The sequence below is a fragment of the Accipiter gentilis genome, chromosome 1 (genome assembly GCF_929443795.1).
Source record: "Accipiter gentilis chromosome 1, bAccGen1.1, whole genome shotgun sequence".
Taxonomy (NCBI): Eukaryota; Metazoa; Chordata; class Aves; order Accipitriformes; family Accipitridae; genus Astur; species Astur gentilis.
The window spans coordinates 6770556-6791999 of NC_064880.1; the positions used below are offsets into that span (position 1 = coordinate 6770556).

The 21444-nt window shown below is 39.0% G+C and overlaps 1 protein-coding gene across 9 annotated transcripts in view; it reads right to left on the reverse strand.

Annotated features, from left to right (window-relative positions):
• Positions 1-1608: 1608 nt before the first annotated feature.
• The window catches only part of DHRS3 (dehydrogenase/reductase 3), a 33289-nt gene continuing 13453 nt past the window's right edge, over positions 1609-21444 (reverse strand). For 5 of the 9 annotated variants that reach the window (XM_049811254.1, XM_049811227.1, XM_049811288.1 and 2 more), the window contains 5 exons: positions 8038-8181; positions 7620-7739; positions 6610-6848; positions 5481-5606; positions 1609-4265 (listed from right to left, as the gene is read on the reverse strand). In XM_049811254.1, coding sequence (XP_049667211.1) covers positions 4181-4265; positions 5481-5606; positions 6610-6848; positions 7620-7739; positions 8038-8124 — 657 coding nt within the window. In that variant the 5' untranslated portion in view covers positions 8125-8181 and the 3' untranslated portion in view covers positions 1609-4180. Of the gene's footprint in view, positions 4266-5480; positions 5607-6609; positions 6849-7619; positions 7740-8037; positions 8182-8991; positions 10721-10756; positions 11199-21444 lie in introns of those variants that run through there. The other 4 variants (XM_049811279.1, XM_049811261.1, XM_049811270.1 and 1 more) reach the window with 3 other exon arrangements.

Consider the following 21444-nt stretch of genomic DNA (forward strand, 5'->3'; position numbering starts at 1 on the left):
AAGTGTTGTCAAAAAAGTGGCTGTCAGCTAGATTAAGTTTATTAAAGCCACATGAAGAAATAAAAACAAAATAGATGATCCAAGGTCACCCTGTATTCTTAACAGTTGCATTTCAGCTAGAGGACAACGCTAGGCCAAATTAATGTTTGTAACAAACAAACAGATGTGTTCTCTTTGAAATAAATGCATGCACTTATGTTCTGCCTGCATTAAGTCTGTTACCAGGTTTTTATGAGATTTGGCAAGTGCAGTGTTATTTGTTAATATCTGAAGGTGGGAGCGTTCAGGGAGTTGTCTGGAAGGCTTGCAAGACTAGATCTGATCATATCCACCCACACTAATTAACACATTACATAAAAGTACAAGTTTCTCTTTGCAAACATCAGAATCACTTGCCCAGGCACTTTCTATGAAGTTCTAGAAGAACTATAGGGATGGACTCCATCACTTTTTAACAACAGAACAATGGATGAGTAGGCAGGGCATAGTTCCCACTTTCAGGGCTCACTCCTTTTCTTCATCCTGCTGAAAGCATGCCATCAGCAGGGATATGGCTGGAAGGACCTTCTTAAAGTTCACTAAGGTTGCATGAGGGAACATGATTTTTTTTTTTTCCTCATCAAAAACAAACTACAAAATCAAATACTGAACATGAGGAATCAGATTTACTTACAAAGGACTCCTCCTCTCCCTGCCCTGCCTCACTAATTCTGAAAATTACTTTGTGTGAACACCGGCCTCTGAAAACACCCAGTACTTAAAAATCCTCCCATTTAAATAGGGTCTTTTTCTGTCAGGAGAACCTATGTCCCAAAATGGCTAACACTTCTGTATCATTCAAGTTTTAAAACAGCAGCAATCTCCTGTATCAAAACAATAGTAAGGGATCGTCTACTTCTTCATATATTGGAGCAAGTAAAACTAATTTCATATGAAACTTCTGTGACCTGCTCCTACAGCTTCACCTAGATTCCTCCAGCAGGATAATAAATATATACTCCGATTTCGATTTACTCCAGACCCTTTGTATGACATCTGGCTTCAAGATGGTGGCACTGAAAAGTGCAGTAATGACATTGGAAAACAGAAGGAAAAAAAATAATTGGGCAGTGGAAAGCAGGAGGCAGTGGAGAGAGCAGGGAAAACCAAAATTAAAATAAGTCAAAGGGCGGAAATTCCTTTGAGAAGGCCTTAGGCTTCAACAAAGCTTGTCGACATTTGCAGCACTTTAAGATTACCCAATACTAACCTTATGTGAAAAGGGACAGTAGACCTCAGCAGGCATTCCAGAGGAGCCCTTCTATAAAAAAAAAAGTCTTCAAATGTATCCATCCAAATTTGCAAGTAGCTCACTGGATGGAGAGTGCTCTAATCTTGCAACACTCACAAGAGAAGAAACTCTCTTACCCAACTCTTCTTACTATCTGAAAAGCAAAGTCAATGTTTTCCTCATTATTTTCTGTTTGCTGCATACCTCTCCCCCACTGTGACTGCTATTTGACCTGCTGTCCGCTCAGAGACCCTGAGGGAAAGAGAGAGGGAAGTTTGTGTGTGTGTGTGTGTGTCTATGAGAGGAGTGAGATGATGAGAGTCTCAGCTATGTTCTGACTTTATATTCATTAGAAAGAAATCAACAGCACTTAGTATGTAAGACAACCTCTGAAGACAGGGAACTTTTATGCAGTGCAGGAAAAGAGCAGATTAATCTAAGGAACAGGATTGGGGGATGAGTGGGGACTTAGTTTCAATGTGTGTACTAGTTTTTACCTCCCTTTTGCATTAGCATGTTATCAATTAATAAAGTCTCAACATAAAGGTTTAAATTAAGGGGGACACTGCAGGGTGCTCTCTTTCACCAATTCTGTTTGCCCTTGCATTTGCAAGCCTGGCATGCGTGACTGTGATTAATGAGAAACTAGACAGGATTAGAGTGCATAAGGGGATGTACGTATAATCATACCTTCCCCTCCCAAGCGTCTCTTGATAAATATTGTACCTTCAGTATTCCTGGCAGATCCTGGAAGGGGTTCTCCCCTCATTGCACTTGTGTTTTCAATGAACTGGGTTTCTTCTCAAAAAATTGACAAAAAATAAAGCTGAAAGCATCTATTAGGGTGGGTGTCAAAATCACAGAGATCAAAGTTTCTTTTCATCCTCTCCAGAGAGCCTCAGACATCTAGGAATTCAAAACAAAACTCCATTGTAAGAAACCTTTTCAAAGCTGGCACAGTGCTACAGCTTATATGTTCTGCACTTGGAAGGAAAGCACTGACCCAGATAGGAGAGCTCCTCAAAATACCCATGCAGGCAGAGGGGCTTGCATCAATGGCACTTTTGGCAATATCTTCCTCTTGAACTGCTCAAGAAGAGATGTATCTACTAATTGCAGTATGGTTCAGATCTTCAGATTTTAACATTCACATCATTCCACCTAAGTATCTGGTCTCCATTCTACATGGCAGAACCAAAAGGGTATTTCAAATACAGCTCACAGCTTTTCTGCTGTAACTCAGATCTCTTTTAGGAAATGATGTATTTCGGCATATGTTTTTTTTCCTCCTAAATTTTTGTATAGAACCTCTTGGTTTATGAACAAATACTGCTTTTCATTTCTATAGCATGTTCCATTTGAATTTACTGAGCTTTTGACAAACATTTAGGTAGTCAGACTTACAACTTTTGAGGTAGGGAAACACTAGAAATATCTGCTTTGCAGGTCAGGGGGCACCTTGAAATTATGCAGTTTGCCCCAGGTCACACAGGACATCTATGGAAAAGCTCGAAATTCAAGTCAGAAGCCCTAAATTCACTCCTTTACTTTAACCACATGGCCTTCCTTGAGGCGCTTCATTCAGGAGGTGTTCTCCAGTTAGGCTTGCTACTTTCCTGTATTGCAATTATATTAATTCCTCTTTTAGTAGTGTTCCAATATGTTTCAACTACATTACTATGCCTAGTGCTGCACACTGCATCTGGCATAGGAATGCAGTGTTGCTCTTACTAGGCTGTCAAAGAGAGTATATCATTACAAAAATAAATAATGTCTAGCTGCTTCTGGCATTTCAGTCCAAGCAGTATTTATCACTTTTGGCTGATGAGTGCCTGATTCAATGCCTCTAAAAAACAATGGGTGTATCCCCAGCTGAATTCAACGTGCATTTAATCAGGTCTTTGCTAACTGTGCTTCCAAACTTCACATTTCATGAGCACTACAGTAATGTGTCTTCTATTTTTAGAGCATTATTCCACTTACTTCACTGTGCAGATAGATACAATGGATTTTCTCTGCATGGATTATGTCAGTGAATGTATGTTTGTACAAACAGGCTCTAGTTTTAGTTTTAGATTTAGTTCATCCCCAGTGTGATGCTGCCTACATGCGTGGCAATCTGGGATTAATGCTAAAAATATATATATATTTTATCATAAATGAACAAAAATACTCAGAAAGACAATTAATTTCATATATGAGTTCAGTGACAGAAACAATCTTCCACTATTCAAACTGTCTGCTCTTCTGACTGAGCATTCCTCTCCAGACTTCACAGGTGAAGTAAGACAGCTTTCTTGGGCCTAGCACAGTCCTTCCAGACAGAAGTCCTGGGTGGCCTTTAACAAAGAAAACACTGCTCCACAGTTGCTCCTTCCCTGATGTGAGTTGGGAATAGCTTAATCAAGAGATGTAAAGTGAAGAAAGGGAAGGAAGCTTCCATTAAATGTCCATAACTTTTAGTACTTCAAAGTATTTGTTGAGTTCCCCATTCAAAAAGATGAAATGAAACCAGTAGCAGTTTGTAATTGCATTCCTCTGAAGAGAGGGGATAAAGCAAGTATGGGGTGTGATGTGCTGCCTCTCAGCTGAAACAGCCTACAGACACTTTAGAAACAAAAATTACATCTTAAAACTATGAGTAGATTTAACAATTGAACTCTAAAGAATTAAACATCATATAAACATTTCACACTTTTTGTTTTTCTTTCCAAGAGTCCATAGTCTAGTCATTCAATCCTGTGCAAAGGTCATGTTACTATGGATATGACCTGAAAGAAATGTGTTGCCTCAGAGCAGTGCAAGTCACATGAACAGGCTAAAAGCCAAGCCTGCTGATTCACAGTCTTGTCAGGATTTTCATGCTTGTGTTGGTTTCACTGAAGAATAGTCCTTGCACCATCATCAAGTCTATGTTCGTCCTTTAAAAGTGTTCATGCAAGTGTAGCTTCCAGAAAACTTGTGGATTTCTTCAAGTGCTGCCTGAGGGAGAATGCTGCAGGAGAAGCAGAAAGAAAATAAGCAGACCAGACAAACCTCTTAGTCTATTCTAATAAGAGGATGTGTAAATATGCATTTATGTACACACATACGTAAGTATACATATTCTCCAAAATCATCTAGTGAGAGCGCACAGACAAAACGTATCAGTATCCTGCTGTGAGTAGGCCTAAAAGAAGAAAGTTATATCAAGTCATTCTTTCTCTACAGAAATATTTATCCAAAAAGGTCTGTAAAAACTGTAACTTGGAAGATACCATCGTGGTTTATTCCTCCCAAATATTGTGCAGAATCTTGTACTCTGAAATACACAAATTTAAACTGAGTTCTCTAGTTAACTTGCCATGTATTTGTGCTAAGCATGTGGCCTCCTTATCATAAGGTATGGATATAGATCAATTTCCTGACAGCTACTGTAATGGAAAATAAATTATTAATTCTTACAGTAAAGCAGAAGGAGAACAGCCCTTTTTCAGTCTGTAGAATTTCTGGAAACTTTTGAGAGCATCCCAAATTTTACATACAGAGTGAAGCATTGATTGTGAATTATTTTTTCTTGTTTGAAATGCAATATTGTAATTATTTTCCACAGAAATCTCATGGCCTTATTTCAGTACTTGACTGAAGTAGGTTTTCCAAAGGCTTTAGTGCAAACTCTCATGGAAACACAATTTTAAATGTCCCTTCTCTTTAGTTGTTTCAGGATATGAAGTTATGACTTTCTTTTCTTAGGGACTTTAAAATTCCTGTCCTAATCATACACAAAAATATTTTTTTTTAATAGTTTCATTGCTTTAACACAAGCAATGCTCTCTAAATACAGCTGTGATACCTTATTGTACAGTAATCCTTTATAATACAAAGCCCGGAGTCCAAAGAGTACTAAATCAAAATCAACTACACGCATATGTTAATTGTTAAGAAATTTTGTAGATACAAATACCAGTTCAGACCTCAGGAATCCAAATTTTGGGAGTGAAACTGGTTTCATAAAGGGGTTATACCCAGGGAAAGCATCTACAAAGGTAATCTCAGAAAGCTTTCTCCCTGTTGCTTCTATGACTGTCTTTCACAGGAAGGAATGAACCAATCTGATCTTGGATATCGGGTTACAGTCAAACTGAGGTTCGCCTTGGTGGTCAGACACAGAGGACTGTAAGCCAGTCTTGCCTAACTGGCTAGGCTATTGCTGGGCAAAGGAAATACTTACCTTTTTAGGATGACAAGAACATGCATTGTCCATGGAAGGAGCAGGAAGGCTTGATTCATCTGAACAGCTTCTACGGTCCTCCTAGCCACTGTCTCTGGCTTGAGAGGAGGAAAAAGATTAGGGAACCTGAATAAATAAAGTAAAAAATAAAATAATTATTTGTTAACCAAACTCCTCCTTTAAGATATCACTGTCCAAGTCCTGTTACTCACTAAGCTATCGCTGGTTACTGGCATTCAAACATGCCTCAAAGCGGGCTGGAAGAAGCAGAAAGCCCAGTTCCAACTAGTACTATTGGGTTAGCTAAATGGTTAAGAATGTACATGTTGGTGCCTTTAGGGGGAAGTGGCAGAGTGTATTCAGAACCTCCTTTCAGGGATTTTCTTAAACTGTATGCAAACCAATACCAAAATGCTGTCTTTTCCAGTGTTAGTGTTTTTCTTCTTCCTCTCTGTTGCTCTTTGCTTGATTCAAATTCTTGACAGGTAAGAAAGACAAGTATTTTCCCCCATTGCTTTTAATACCAAACATAAGGCTTTTCCCACCTCCAGCAATAGCTTGACACTGCATATTTTCTTGACTAAGAGAGCACAAACTATATTAATAGGTTATTTAGTCCATTGTAAAAGATTAATTTTGTCAGCCATTAGTCTTTGAATTTAGCTTGTTCTCTTAGAGGCAAAAAGGAGGTACTGATAGCTTTACTTCTGTAAGTGGCTGTCATTCCTTTCAGTGGGAAAAAATTAAGTATTGCAACGAATAAAGAAGGAATTTGTACTGTTAATTCTCAAGTAATTTGTAGACTGCTCCTTTTGAATGACCTCAATTTTTAGATTGCCTCCCCTCTCTCTCTGGTGGCTGCATATGGCCCAAATACAGTCAGGGAAAAAACAGCTTTCAGTTTTCTCTGTAGAAGCAAATGCCTCTCTTGGTACAGGCAGGCTGTATGAATATGCCAGCAAAGTGAGGGAACCAGTCTGATGAGTCCCAGGTGGCCTAGAGTGACCTTCTGTTCCCAGGCAGCCAAATGAGACATCAAATTCTCTTAACTAAATGAAGCATTAATTAGGAGTGTATTCTGATGATTCATTTAAAATGAGATGCTTTATTCCAGTTCCCCTGGACTGACCTGATTCTCATGCCCTGAAACATCTCTGTGCTCGTGTGGAAGGGCAGGACTGTTGTGGCATTCACTCCAGGACAGTCTAGCAGCCCCAAGGTCAGGCTCTCCATAAAGGCAAAGGACGAGGCTTTGGAGGTGCAATAGTCAATGGCACCAGGGATGGCTGACAAGGCCAGGACAGAGTTCAGGCAAACAATGTGTCCATTCTGCAACTCCAGCATCCTTGGCAGGAATGCTTTGGTGGTCTGAAGAACAACAGAGTTAAAAAAAAAAAAAAAAAAAAAAAAAAAAGTTTGCTCAGCAGAGATATAGCAAAAAACAATAGTAACTGAAAAAAATAAGGTGACACAGAGACAACAAGCCAAACTGTGCTGTTCATTATGCAAGGAAAGAAATGGGAGAGTACCTTGTTGCTTTGTAATTTTCTGAAAGATTCTAAGCAGGCCAGGAAAAAAAGTTTCTACTTTTTGTGTAAAAACAAAACAAAATCTTTCCTAGCATGTAAGTAAGCAGTACCCATGGATAAAGGCCATGAACAGAATGCTTTGTATGTTCTTAACCATGAAGTGGATAAAGTTCAACAAAGTGATAAAATCACAAGAAGTTCTTTTTTTATTACTATTATCTAATTCAAAATGGAATGAGTTTCACACTAGCTTCCTTTCCTGAGCAAGGTAGTCTCATGCTGCTCTGATGTTCCATACACATCACTGTACAAAAAACTATCCTCTGTGAGCTCAGGCTTTCTCAAAAGAAATCAAGTGTTTTACTGGCAATCACAGAATGGGGATACAAGAGCGTCAAATACTGTGTTACTACTGGAAAAATGAAATTTTTTTAGACTTCCTTCCTCTGGCCTTTGCCCCTCACATTGTTTTTTCTGCCTCCTTTTCATGTCAGACTGATTTTACCAAGCATCATGTAGAAGGACCTGCTAGCAGCCAAGTGTTTACTGGCTGTAATCTGTCACTCTCATTTCCAATTCTGAATACATGTGATACAAGAGCTTCTCTTACCCAGAACTGTCCCAGGGTGTTTATATGTTGCGATTTGAGCAGTGCATCATCATCGCTGTCCATCAGACTCTTACCATGGACCACAGCAGCATTGTTCACCAGGATAGTGATATCACCCACCTGCAAAAAAAGCAGATTACTTGTTACCACTAGTATCTCTCCTCACAAATCAGCAGTCACCACTGTATCTGAATATCTATTATTGCCTAAATACATTATTATTTTCATAGCTTTAGGCATTTTTGCCTATAGGCCTTGTAATCCTTCAAGATCACTTAAAACAGGTAGCCAGGCTTTGTACAACACAATCTGGATGGTCACCCTTCTTTTTTCCCAATTTGCCAATATAGTTTTTTTCTCATCAAATATGAACTGTTGCTAAATTCTGCCCACAAACAGTGTTTCCACAGACACTAACCTTTTCCCTCACAGCTTTGGCTTGCTGATAGACCTCCTCTCGATTTCCTACATCACAAATGAAATAATGGCATTCCGTCCCCATCATCCTGATTTCCTCTGTGGTCTCCTTCAGGCATTTCTCAGTTCGACCCCACAGGATGATCTGCAGCAAGAAACTTTTGTTAGAGTCAAACCGCTTCTGCTTCAAATCTAAAATAATTAAAACATGCTTCTAACTTCAACAATTTGATGAATATCTTTGATGTGTTTTCACTGCCAGCCCTGTTGCATTGTTTCATTTAAGACTAACAATGATTTTCTATTACATGAGGATGGGACTTGAGTATCATGGTGGTAGCTGTATCCCACTGCTGATACTCTCTTTACAGGTTCTTTACAAGCAACACAATAGCTAACACAAAAAAAGCAGATCTTTAGCCTAACATGACAAATATATGAAACACTTGTTTCATTAAATTTCAAATCTATCCCTGCTTTTGCTATACACACACACACAGAAAGATAAATTTATTCTAAAATCACAGACCTTCCTGTATATCTGGTATGTTATCTACTTCTTGTTCTGTATTTGGAGATAGTATCTGCTCTGCAGTAAAACATTTTTTTTTCAGCATATCATATGTAACTATTTGCAATGCTGTTTGCAGGCTGGTGTCCTATATGCATTTCAAACAAATGCTTCATCCTAATACAGACATTTAATGTGAGAAATTTCAAGCAAGAATCTATTTTGCAACTACTATATGCAAGATTTCACTTGCCACTCTCATTTAAAACAGTAAAAATGATACAATAGTTCTTGTACAAAGAATAATTCCGAATATCCATGGAAACAAAACATTCAAATCATAGAGCATGGATTTGATATATAATGAAGACATAACCAGCACAACCCTATCTGTATTTCTACACCATCACGGAGGTCAGAAATAGAAATAAGTTGAAAAGTTACCAGGTTCATTAACTTTCATTGTGGGGCTTTATCCAGTATGATTCTTCCTAGTAAGCCAACAATATTTGTCTCAGATATCAAATGGGTGCTTCCACCACTGTCTTTCAAACATTAATCTACAGCTAAACAGATTAAATCAAAATATTTTTTTCCTAATATATAACTTTATTTTCTATTTCTTTTAAGGCTACTGGAAGGAATATAATTTCATCTCTCTGTTACCTAAGACATCTATATATGAATCAATCTATCCTTTTTGCTCTTCAAGCTAAGTCTTCTCAGCATTCATCATGTTATGAATGGTGAGTCCCTTGTCATTCTGCAAAAAATAAATTACTGAATGGAGTATGTTACTGAAATCAGCTGACTGCTCTGTGAGTCAAACAGCAAGATCCAAAAGAGAAAGGAGAAAAGGTTGCTACTGCTCACAATTGCAATTGTAAGCATTGAAAATGCAAAATTACTATTTAGTACTAAAAAATAAATGAGGACATTCACATAGTCAAATGCAGGTTCACTCTGGTCAGGGGACTGGGAAAATGGGCTTTGAAAATGGAAACAGCTTTGCTGCTCTCAGAACGGTGCTATTTCCAAGCAGTGGCCTTATCACTTGTGATCCAGGATTATGGTTGCTTCCCATACCACTGTATACTGAGTATGAATCTGGCTGGTATAGTGATTTTTTAATGGTTAAAAATAAGCACACTTAAACTTCAAAGTTTTAATAATCTTTGAGTTTTCCAAAAGTTGAAAGAACAGGAAAAAAAGGTCTAAATTATATCACTCAATTAACTTAGTAACAGCAAGATAAACATAAAAATTTAAGAGCTGCTGTATTCCTTCCCCACAACAAATCCCTTGCAGAGAGCTTTAACATGCTTATAGTTAAGAAGTAGTTAAGCTTATCTCATAACTGGTACTAAAACTAATCTCTGGCAGGGTCAAAGAGCTCTTCCAGTGTGACTAAGCAAGGCTAAAATACAGAAGTACCTGGGTCCTCAACCATTTCCTAAATGAGTTAAATTTACAATTAATCCCATTTATAAATCATTGGCACATCTGTGAACATAAACACACACAGACTGACAGACTTATATTCTCAAAATCACCAAAGGACTAATGAGTTGGTTAACCAGAAACTTCAGAGCATGTATAAATATGCCAGAGCCATTTAATGGGAAATCTTATCTCAGGGGAAGTAATTTTCAAGGAAAAAGCTGTGACCAGACCTAAAAACTGTAAGAAAGCATATGGTTAAAAATGCAGCTTATGTATTGGTCTGTCTTCAAAAGTCTCAGAATATCACCCTTGGCCATCAGGCTTTGGCATCTAAACAAAGCTTGTAAAACTGATGGCTATTTACTCACTTCTGAACTCAGAGCTAGACTGGATGATATTTCTTATGCCTACTCTGCAGACGTGAAGGGAAATCAAGAACATGTGAGAAATTTCACAAGCTTTCAGGAAATATTTACAAAATACCGTTCAACTATAAGCACACACACTTACTTGCTCCCTCTTTCACAACCTACATCTCTGTGGATAGGGGAGAAAAAACCACTACAAAATGTCAACTGTAAGCATCAAGTTTGATGCCCACAGAGTTTATATCAGTTTGAATGTCAACCTCTTAGGAGGATTGGATCAGTCAAATGCAGACACTAAAAAATTAACTGACAAGTTGAAGAGTGAGGGAAGGTAGGAGAGGAAGAGGAGAGAAAGAGAAATAAGGTGTCAGACAAGGGGAGTAAGGCAAGAGACTGACCTCACATACCTAGCACTCCAGGGTTTCACACTGCTATTGCAAAATAAAAAGTAGATCCCCCACTCTTCACTTTAATCTGTTTCAAACATCCATACTCAACCGGGCAACTCATCCAACTCCTATTCCCAAGAGTTGCCACTGATGCATTGAATGTCAGGAAATATACATGGAAGAATAGTTAAGCAAAGGACGACCTGTCAAAGGAACATCTGTCTGTGATGCAACTCTTGGACATAACATTTTTTATGCCCCAACAGTTACTTTGGGACCTTTAATATCCTACAGGCAAGTCTTGCAAGGTGACCCCATTAAAATCTGGGCCATCTGGGGAAGACAGAATTTGCTGGTTATCCTGCTGTCAGCATAAACTTCAGTACTGATTTTTTTCCATGGGAAGTTTTCATGTCCTTGATACTGTTCACACTCAGGTGAAGGCTTCAGCCTGTGTAAGAGAAAAGCAGTAAATAAAAGACCATTCTTTTGTGAGAGGTGAAAGTTCCCTAACGACACAGTGGGAAGTGAGGTTTCCTGCCATCATTTCTGCTACTTTTTACAGATGGATAAAACTCAAAACTCAGTACAACATGCTTTTGGTCCAAATTCAAGCTTGACTGCTCCTACAAGATCATATGAGACTTTCAATTTCTCTTTTGCATCTGGCCAAATTAAATTGGCACGGGCTTCCCTCTGGCCTCCTAGGATATCAGATCTTACAAAGAGACAAGACTTTTAGTTGCTGCATTAGCCTCATAGTTGAGGCTTCTGTTGCTCCTGAACTCCGTCTTTACAGAGGGCTTTGGCTTTGTGTTTCTGTGTAGGCAATACTTCTCTCTTCTTGCTTGCAGCAGTTTCACCAATGTTTTTCTAGGTCCTTACTCTACTATTGCCTCCTGAGATTTCCTACAAACCTACGCATCAGTCCTCTGCTCTCCTGAATTCACCTCCTTCTGCAAAATCTGCGATTTGACAATTTGCTGCTTGGCGCTTATAAGGTTGTGTTATTTATAACATTCTCACTAAACCATTCAACTAGAGAGCTTTAGAGTCAGGGATAATCATGCATGTTCTCGATGGTCCTGAAAAAAAACTTTTGCTCATTGTTGAACTGATGAACGATTGTGGGCCTGGGCCTGTGTTTTGCTGATGCCCCCTAAGCTCCAGTTAGTCTAAAGCTATGCAGTTGGCACTTCACTTCCCTTTATATGCAAACAAGCATGTAAGGAACTCTCATTTTGTTCTTCGCCTAGTCAACATCAAGAAAGGCGTCATTTAGCTTTGTCATTTAGCTCTCTGGAGTCCTATTTAGGATTTGAGGGCTCTGCATTTGTAAGGAGTCTAGATCTGCAGGTTAAGAAATGGTCTATCTCATTAGGAAGCACAATTTTCAAAAGGTAGACATGGGCCTCAGAGTCTGGTCCATGCCCCCTTTCCTTTTTAAGCTTAATTCTAAATTGGCAATAAGTGTGTCCCAACTGGAGGCTAAGTACTGGAAGAATGACTCTTACAGACACAGAAGTTCCTGTCTGGGACAGAGGAAAATGCAGAGGAATAAAGGAGAAAAGAGACACGGTGTTCCTTATTACACAGCCTGTCAGGATGTTGCACAGCCACCCATTCACGGTAATTTAATGGTGGACAGAGGAATATTTAATTTGCGTTCTGGATAAGTTCTTGGACAGACAGTTTTCCATCCTGGAAAGAATCCAGCCCCTATTTCTTCTCGCCCTTCATCTCTTGTCATCCTCTCCTGCCTGTCCCTCCCTACTGCACTAGACACGCTCTCCTTTCAAAAAGTTACTGACCAGAAAATTGTCGAGGGCAACAGCCCAGTGAGGCGGTTAATCCCCGCTGTGGCAAACCCGCTCCTGGAGGCTTCCTGCCCTGTGGTTACCTCTGGGTGACCCCAGTGGTTGGCAGTCAGGGAGGCAGGTGGAATGTTAAAGCAATCGCTGATGCTCCAGGCGGCTAGCGAGAGGAGGGGAGAGCCCGGCAGCAGCAGGGTAGGAGTCTTCCTACCATGGGACATACGAAAGACTAGATTTATGATGACAGAGGAACTTTGCACGCCCTCCTCTTAATTAACTTTACAGTAGGCAAGGGCTGTGACATCACAGCTTAGTGCAGATTTTCCCAGGCTTTATTCATGAGCAGATTTTTGCAAAACAAACCGTATCTCTAGATCTTCTCCCCTCTGGCAAGTCACAGAACTCCTTATCTGGCCTCAGGAAAATCATTTCAGCTAGAGTGGCAGGCTCAGTAAACGCTGCATCCTCCACTCCCAGAGGACTCATTTAACTCCGGACTTAATCTGCTAATGAGACATGCCCTGAGGTCGGAGGGGAGTCAAAAGGAAAGTTTTAGCCGCTGTTGCACTAAGGCAAGACTTTCTAATAGAGGCCTGCACTGGCTACTTGCCAAAAGCCCCAAACCTGCCTGCAGGTTTAAATCCTGAGTAAGAGTTAGCCTTTTGACCACCACAAAATCAGATAAAGCCACTAATTTATATAAACTGGTTTAGATTGAAGCTGCTATCTACCAGAATATACACACATGAGCTATGCTTCCAGAGTCTTAGGTCTATTACTGGTGCAGGAGATGAGGTTAGAGCTAATTTTACATAATTTACAAGGCTATTTAACTTGTTTGGCCCGATTTTATTGCTAGCACAATTCAAGAACAGCAGCAAAAGAATGTTGCCACTTTACATCGTCAATTAGTCTGGCACTATATCTTCAGCAAACCTGCTGTGCTAGACTTTATCCCTCCAGTGAACTAGACCAGTACTGGAAAGGTGTCCCACAACAAAAGCTTTCCCGAGACTGAACATGTGCCATTTCTTGACACTCCCCTTGGATTATCTGAGTTGTATTTTAGTACAGACTTGCTCACTCTTAGTCTTTTCCACCACGACAACACGCGTTGTGATTAGCTTACATACAACTCCCATTCCAAAAGTTTCTGCACTTTACGATTCAGGAAGCAATTCTCTGTATCAATTTGAAGACGCTGAAAGATTAAAGTGTTGCAGAGAGACACGAAAGTGCCCTTCCTGCCAGATCTCATTATTGCTGCCTCCACAAATCAACCACAACTCCTCGCCACAGATCAGCAGAGATAGGAAGTAGTTGGTAGGTCAACACATTTCATTCCCCCTTTCAACCTCCTTCCTAGTCCAGTGAAACAAAAGTTGCTCTGTTTGAGTTGGCATCTGTAATTGCACAGACTGCTACCTTTGTTCAAACAGAGAAAGCCTTTCTGCACCCAATACTGAAAGTTTCTGCATACTTTTAGGAAGTACAAAGTGTAGATAATCCACTGAAGTATGTCAGTCTTATCCCCATATATTTACAAAGCCTGGTAGTACTAACAGTTGGTCCTCCGAAGAAACACATTCCAGTGTATCCCGTAATCCAGGCAGAGTTTTGCATATCATGAGAACAGCAGGCTAAATCCTACAGCCTCAAAAGTGTTCATGTATTTTGCTTGTCAATGGCATAAGGGTTTTCTGCTCCACCCCTTCCCCTCTCTTGCCCCCAGGGCAAAGTCAGACAAGTTCTTTCAGGAGTTCTTCATGGGAGAGGCATGCTAAAGACAGATTACTGGAAGAGTGAAAGGTGTGGCCGTTCAGTGTGAAAAGGCAATCTTTGCGTTAGAAAGGAAAAAAGAACCTTTTGATGCCTGAAGTAGGTCAAAATACTTAACCCAGCCCCTTAGTGACACTTATATAAAAGTAAGCAAACAAAGCAGGCCAGTGGCAAAATCCTCTCAATTCCCACAGTGGAAAGCGAATAGCAAAGCTGCAAGGGATGGGTATAATGGGGGAATCAAGAGAGTAAGCCCATTTACCTATTTTACACACAAGCTTTTCTAGATTAGTATTCAGAAGTTATAAAGACCGTAGGAATTTAATTTAAATTTAGTCCTGCCACCATGGTAAACACAAACACAGACTTCATTATAAACTGGTTTGAGTTAAGGCCAGGAGTAATAAACAGTTATGAGACTAAAAGTTAGGTCTAAAGCAACTTCAGAAGGACACTAAAAGAGTGAATTCCAATTCCTTTAGTTTAGAGTCAGAACTTTTATTACTTTATATATTGACTTAGCACTCAATGGGATTAACATTATTCACCTAAACCACAGTCAGTTCCAATTGTACCCCAATCACCCCTTTTTTCCTCTGAAGGAAACAAAACAGCACCTAAAAAATCATAGAGAAGTATGTAAACACCTGTCTCCTCTTCAATAGAGGCCTTCCTTGGAAAGAAAATCTGTAATTTTCTGTCTGCATACAGGCATTTAAGACCAGCTCCCTCTAAAGAAGCGAACAAATACCTACTGTTCTCACAGTCGGGACTATTTAAGGACAGGTGGCCCCATGCTGACTTTTTTCCAGTGGTTTTTCCAATTGCTTTCGTCTGCAACATGTACTGCGACTCCAGACTGCCTTGGGAGCAACACTTTTCAGCTCTGTTGTACAGAACAGTTGAGGAAGGGGAAGGGTTAGGGTTGTTTGCAAGAAGAGGTCACGCAGGAGTCAGCCTTTACAATCCTATTAACGCTGGGACAGGGTCAAATGGAGTGCACGTTCCAACAAAAGCACCAAGTGGCCACAAGCTGTCACCCTGCAAAGGTTCATGGAAGCATTTGTGGGGGAAAAACCGACAGATTTTTAATGGTGAATGTCTGCCACACCATGTGTTAGAACCGGCCTCTGCTCCAGGGAACCAAAGCACACAAAGAAATATCCAGCAATAAAATTCCCAGGCTGCAAAGAAGAAAAAAGTGGCATATCTGGGGGGTGGGGAGAGGGGTAAGTTTTTTAAAGTTATGTATTTGAGGTAAAGCTTTGTAGATATCTACCAACAGAAATATAATACTCCATCCTGTAAAAATAACTAGTGTGCTGCCGCCTCCACTTGCTTGGCATGCCATCCCTATAATCCAGATTCATATAAAAATGTGCACAGAGATCTCAGGAAATTGTGGGGAGGGTAAATATGCAGGTGCAGAAAGCCCTTTCGTACTGCAAGCACAGCAGACAGGATGAAGGGATAGAAAGTCAGTAAATAACATTTCAAAGGAAAAAAATAAATTACTGGATCTGCTTGACAGAAATGCCATGGTCCAACAGGGCAATTCAACATAGTTGAAGGTTTGCTGTTTGCACGTTTTCCTTCCAAAATGCTGCATTATTAGTGGCAGGTTAAATGTTCATGTAACATAGTTAAACATTTACTGTGACAGAAAGTTATGTTGACACTGAACAATAAGTGTTTGGTTTTGTAAAGCTAAAAACAATCAAAAGGTTAGATTACAGGCTAATGTTAGAAGTAAGGGCCATGTGAAATTAAAAACGTGGAGCCAACACAGTATTATTTCCATCACCTGAGTGGGTGAAAGTAACTCCTAAAATTGCCTGGTTCAACCAACAGTTTACTGAAAAGTCTGCTACTTCTTAACTAATGAAGTGGGAAAATCAGACCTAACATAAATTTTTGGAAAAGAAGAATTAAAGAATTACAAACAGGGTGCCAATAGAACTGGATTATTTTGTAGAGTTTTCCTTTATATTTATGAGATTAATTCTGTAACAGAGTGCGTAATCTTGAAATGCTGAGCAGATTTAACTTCTAGTGGAGAAGGCTGGCCACTGCATCACCACCACCTTTGAGACTGCACTCAAGAGACTCCTAGAGCTAGATCCCTGTATAGTTTACAAAAGTATCAATTATGCTGGATTACCAGTTTAGAGTAAAAAATTGTCATCTTTAATTCAGAACATCTTCAGTTTTGCTTTAAGCTAAATCACTGAGTACTTCATCAGCACTTATTTTGGGGAATATATAAAATTCCACTACAAGCTCTATGAAAAATAATAAATACAATTTTATCAATCAGATGCTATACTCAAAAGGTAACTTAATTAGCCTTCTGACACTGGACTGCTTCTGAATTTTGGCAGTAATCTATGATCACTGGTATGTGAACTGGAGCCAAGTTTACTCCACATTGTTATGTAGATCTGTGATATGTCATTATAGTCCTGTTACTAGTCAAGGGGGCTTTGCATTTTGCTGTACTGTCACATTAGCAGAATCAAAAAATAAGGCAGACAAAATGGGAAAAGTATTAGAAGCTCTGATGAATGAGGAAAGCCACAAGGAATGTTTACAAGCCAGAGGAAGACACAGGCAGACAGACAACCCCAGCTCTTGTAGGAACATCACAGAGAAGGAAGACTAGGGGAATTGTTTAAATTTGTTACTGGAAGAAGGCTTGCAACAAAAACAGGCATGGAAACCTAAGGATAAATAACGTTTCTAACACTGTCATTATAAACTACCCTCCAGAAAGGCCTAAAATATGCTTCAGATCATCCATGTGCATAATATGAAGCAGCTCTTGACTGAAAAAATAATTTCTCCCATGAGGCTACTGGAGAAGTACTGGGAGTTAAACCAGCCTACATTAAATTCATATATAAACTGAATACTAGCAACAGCTCCAGACAAGCTCCCCTACAAGCCTCCTTTCTTTGCCTCCAGAAAAAGAGAACTGCTACCATTTTAAAATCATCTAGAAGCTGCCAAAAGGAGCTTTTTTGGTAAGTATTTTAGTCAAAGAAATAAAGGATACTGCTTAGAAGAAATCTTTAATATTTAAATGCTTAACTGGCTTTTTATCTTTTAATGTACATTTCAAAACGTTATTTTTTAATGGTGGCTGTTGCTATGCAACAGGGCAGAATTTCTAAAATCTATTCATCTGTTGTACAAATGACAGTTTTCAGGACATATTTAACTCTCCCAGTCTATTAAGTCAAAGAAAGAGGATGGGAATCGGTGGATTGTAAACTCTCAGAGCATGCATCTCCCAAAGGGGTACAGCGTGGCTAAAAAGGGTCTTTCACTGATTATACCAATTTTTTCAATACACTGTTAAGATGAAGTAGCTACTCTGCCTATAAAAAAATGTGAAAACCAGCACAGCTCTAGTTAAATAAAATTATATCTAAATATAGAAACAAAAGTTAAGATCATTACTTTTATCCAGAAATGATCGAAGCAATTCTAATCAGATTCTGCTGTAATGATACTTATTTAAACTAAAGGGACTGGTCAGGCAACCACAGATCAAACTCTAGCATATTAATAAGTTACAGGATGGAAGTTACCATCCTTTGGATGTGATTGCCTATCACATGCATGCTTTTTAGGCCACTGCAATGCAAAATGAAGTTAGTTCACTTCAACATGAACATAAAATCAATTAAGCTATCACAGAACATGAGATAAGCTTTACTTTTCAGTAAAATAAACTATATAAAGTAACCTGGTCAGTAACTAAGACTTAGCAGGGGTGACAGTAATATAATATTGAGGCACAATAATTCCTTAATATGTTCAAAGTCAGTAACAAGCACAGCTCTATGCCATAAGGGTTTTCTACCTACCAGTAGACTGCAGAGCATTGGGGATCTGTAAACTACTTCTGTGAAGAGTGTGTAATCTAGCCCTATAAAACAGGCCTATTTTTGGTTGACTCCCATTCACTGTAGAACAATGTTTACTTCCACTGAAAAATATTTATAGGTACACAAAAAGACAAAAACAATTGAACTGGTTGACATCATCTGCAGGAGTACTGACTGACAGTCATCTCCATGTGCATCAGTAGGAAAAATGTAATGTATTGTCATTGCTGAAATTGCACTTAGAAGCCTAAATCCTGAAACAAATAACATGATTTGGCCTAAATCTGTGAGTCAAAAGCAAAGCAAGAGTATTTTAACTGTTTTTACTGATTCTAGTGGCTAAAGAAGCCATTCTGACTTCATGTACGGCAGAATAGTTCATCCCAATTATACTGACTCCCTTTGAGATGGACCTTTTTTTCAATCTATAACCAGCATTCTGACTTAGTTGCACTAACAATTTCAATGACAACATAAAATACTATTCTTGTAATATTATTTCAATGGTTAAGAATTTTCTGTCTTTTATTTTCCCTTTTAACTCAGTCAGGACGAAAAACTAAAATCACTTTATAGAAGTGAGATGCTTTTCTAAATTTCTGATTTTGCAAAAATGCTGGACTAAAATAAGATAATGACAGTGGTCAAACCCATCAGCATAGCACTTCCTCTGTGTAAGCAGTAAACAAGTGTAATGATGTCATTAGGAGCTGGCTGACCCACTGATGAACTCTAGGCTGTAAAGGAGATGCAAGGTGCCAGATCAGTACGCACACACTTACCCCCCCTCCGTGTGCATACATACACACGTCCTTACAGCATAAAAGGTGTCATAGAGCAATCTGCAACAGTTGCACATCATCATCTAGGGAAATGAAACCCTGAAAAACTCCTTTGATGGCTAAACATTTTGCTTTTAAAGAGGCAAACCTCTTGCTTCCATAAAGCACACATTCAAATATAAACCAACATAGACAATAGTCTCTAAGGGGCCTGGATTAAAATCAAATAACAAGCAACACAAAGAACACTCTACAACATTGCACAATCAGCGTATCTCAAAACCCAAAATCAATCAACTCAGCTCAGTGAGACAGGACTCCCATGTTTCCCAAGAGTCTTGGAAATGTTCTTACATCATTTCTGACAGCTCACTGTGGTCAGAGCCAGCCCTGTTCTATTACCACTTTGGGAAAGAAGTACTTGTACCAGCTGGATGTCTTTAATATTCTACTTGGAAGCATGATCTCTTCTCTTTAAGGCAGTAAGTTGAGTTTTGTCCTCACTGGTAAGGTTTTTTTAGCAGGCAGGGCACAGGGAATTTGAGTTTGTAGTCAACATAAACCCAAGCTGCTGAAAGTGGATGTCAGGATTTCCCATTCCCTCTCCAAACTACCACAGCCTAGTCTCGCGCAGCAAGTGTACTGATCAGAGAGTCAAGGTGTCTCTGTTTACTACAGGCAAGGAGATTAAAATGACATATCTAAGACAAACACTAGTTTAATCTTCATGTAGAAAATACTTGATTGCCCACTGCTATTGTTGATCCGTTCTTTTTAAGGGCACGGAAAGGTGAACTGCACAGTGTCTTTACAACACCTTCCACTCCCATTAACTTATTTTAAGTCTAGTATATTTGAGGTTTTTCTTAAGGTCCAGTTAAAAGATTATCTAACAATTTCTGCTTTCGGTTAAAGTGGTGCAAGTTTGTCCACTCCTCAGACATGGAGAAAATCTTGAAAATGTAACTTGGGTGTATCCAGTGACTCAAAGGGCAAGAAGGCCGAAAAAAAAATTATAATTACTTAAAATACCATGCTTTCTTTGAGTGGTAACTCCTGATTTCTTAACATAGGCCTAGCTTTACAGGAGACATTTGCTGCTCAGTGAAGCTTCTAAGAAAAATGAAATAAGATTTTGTTCCGTGTCTGAAGTTTTCACTTTCTGATACAAGTCAGTACTCACAGAAACTTAGCTAGTAGTTTCAGTCCAGGACTTACTGGGAAAGAGGACATATTTTAGATATGATAGGTAGTATTTTAGACAAATACTACCTATCAATACAGCTGCTGCAAGCTGATACCTGTGCTGACTGAGAGAAGGAACACTGACCGAATGAGAAGTCAAGCTTGAACTCTATTTGCACCTATTTTAAATGGCTGTTTCATTTAGATAAGGGATGAAATATATTAGCCAGGTCATACCAACTGCCACCCCACCTTTACATAGACTCTAACTTTTGGCTAAAAATATGTCATACTACAGGATAATCACAGCCCAGAATCCTTCCTGGCATCATTTTTATACCACCTCAAAATATATATAATTTTATGTTGCTTAAGTGTACTCAGAGGTACAACTGCCACTGATTGCATACTGAGAGCCAGATTTATCTCATAGTCACATACATAAAGTATAACTGACTTAAGCAGAGCTACATTTGTGCTTTCAAACAGTATTTTATTGCCATAAGTGGAGCACTGACACATTCGCTCAGGCAGTGTTAGACAACAGAAATCCCTATGTTAATCAAAACAAGTAAGCTCTGTAGCACTGTATTCAATAAATTGTAATTAAGAAGGTGGCAACATAAGGGTGGCTGTCCACAAAATCCCTTTGTAATTATGCATAGTTTATGGCTAAGCTAATAGGATGAACAATTTAGATTAGTTACAAACTCTGCCAAGGTACCCATCTATTCCCAAGTCTATTAATTAGAATCAATTTAATCCCCACTGGGATAAAGGTCAAACAACATGTATTTGACCCTATTCTACTGGCGTCAGTGTTATCAGCCAATGGATCTGGCAGTGCCTGGGTCTGACTTGTTTGACTCTTCAGCATGTTGACATGATGCTTTGAAGAACAGTCTGGGCCCAGCTAAAAAGATATCTCTAATAATTTCTGCTTTATATTCCTGATAAGCATACAGGTTTAAAAATTCCCATGTTTGTTCTCTCTCGGTGGTCAGCTCTGAGGTTGTTGTTCTCTGCCTTTAAGATTCTTCCTTTTCAGTCTCCCTTTCCTACACAATACCAATGGTATTAGATTTGCATCTTCAATTCAGTCCAGAAATCAAAGTGAAAAATTAACATTAAAAACTAACTGACATTTGTTAATGGATTTTAAAACAAACACTCAAAATCAATAATCATTAGCCGGCATTCCAAACTGTCCAGAAGGAAAGATACAGAATTTCTAAACACATGTC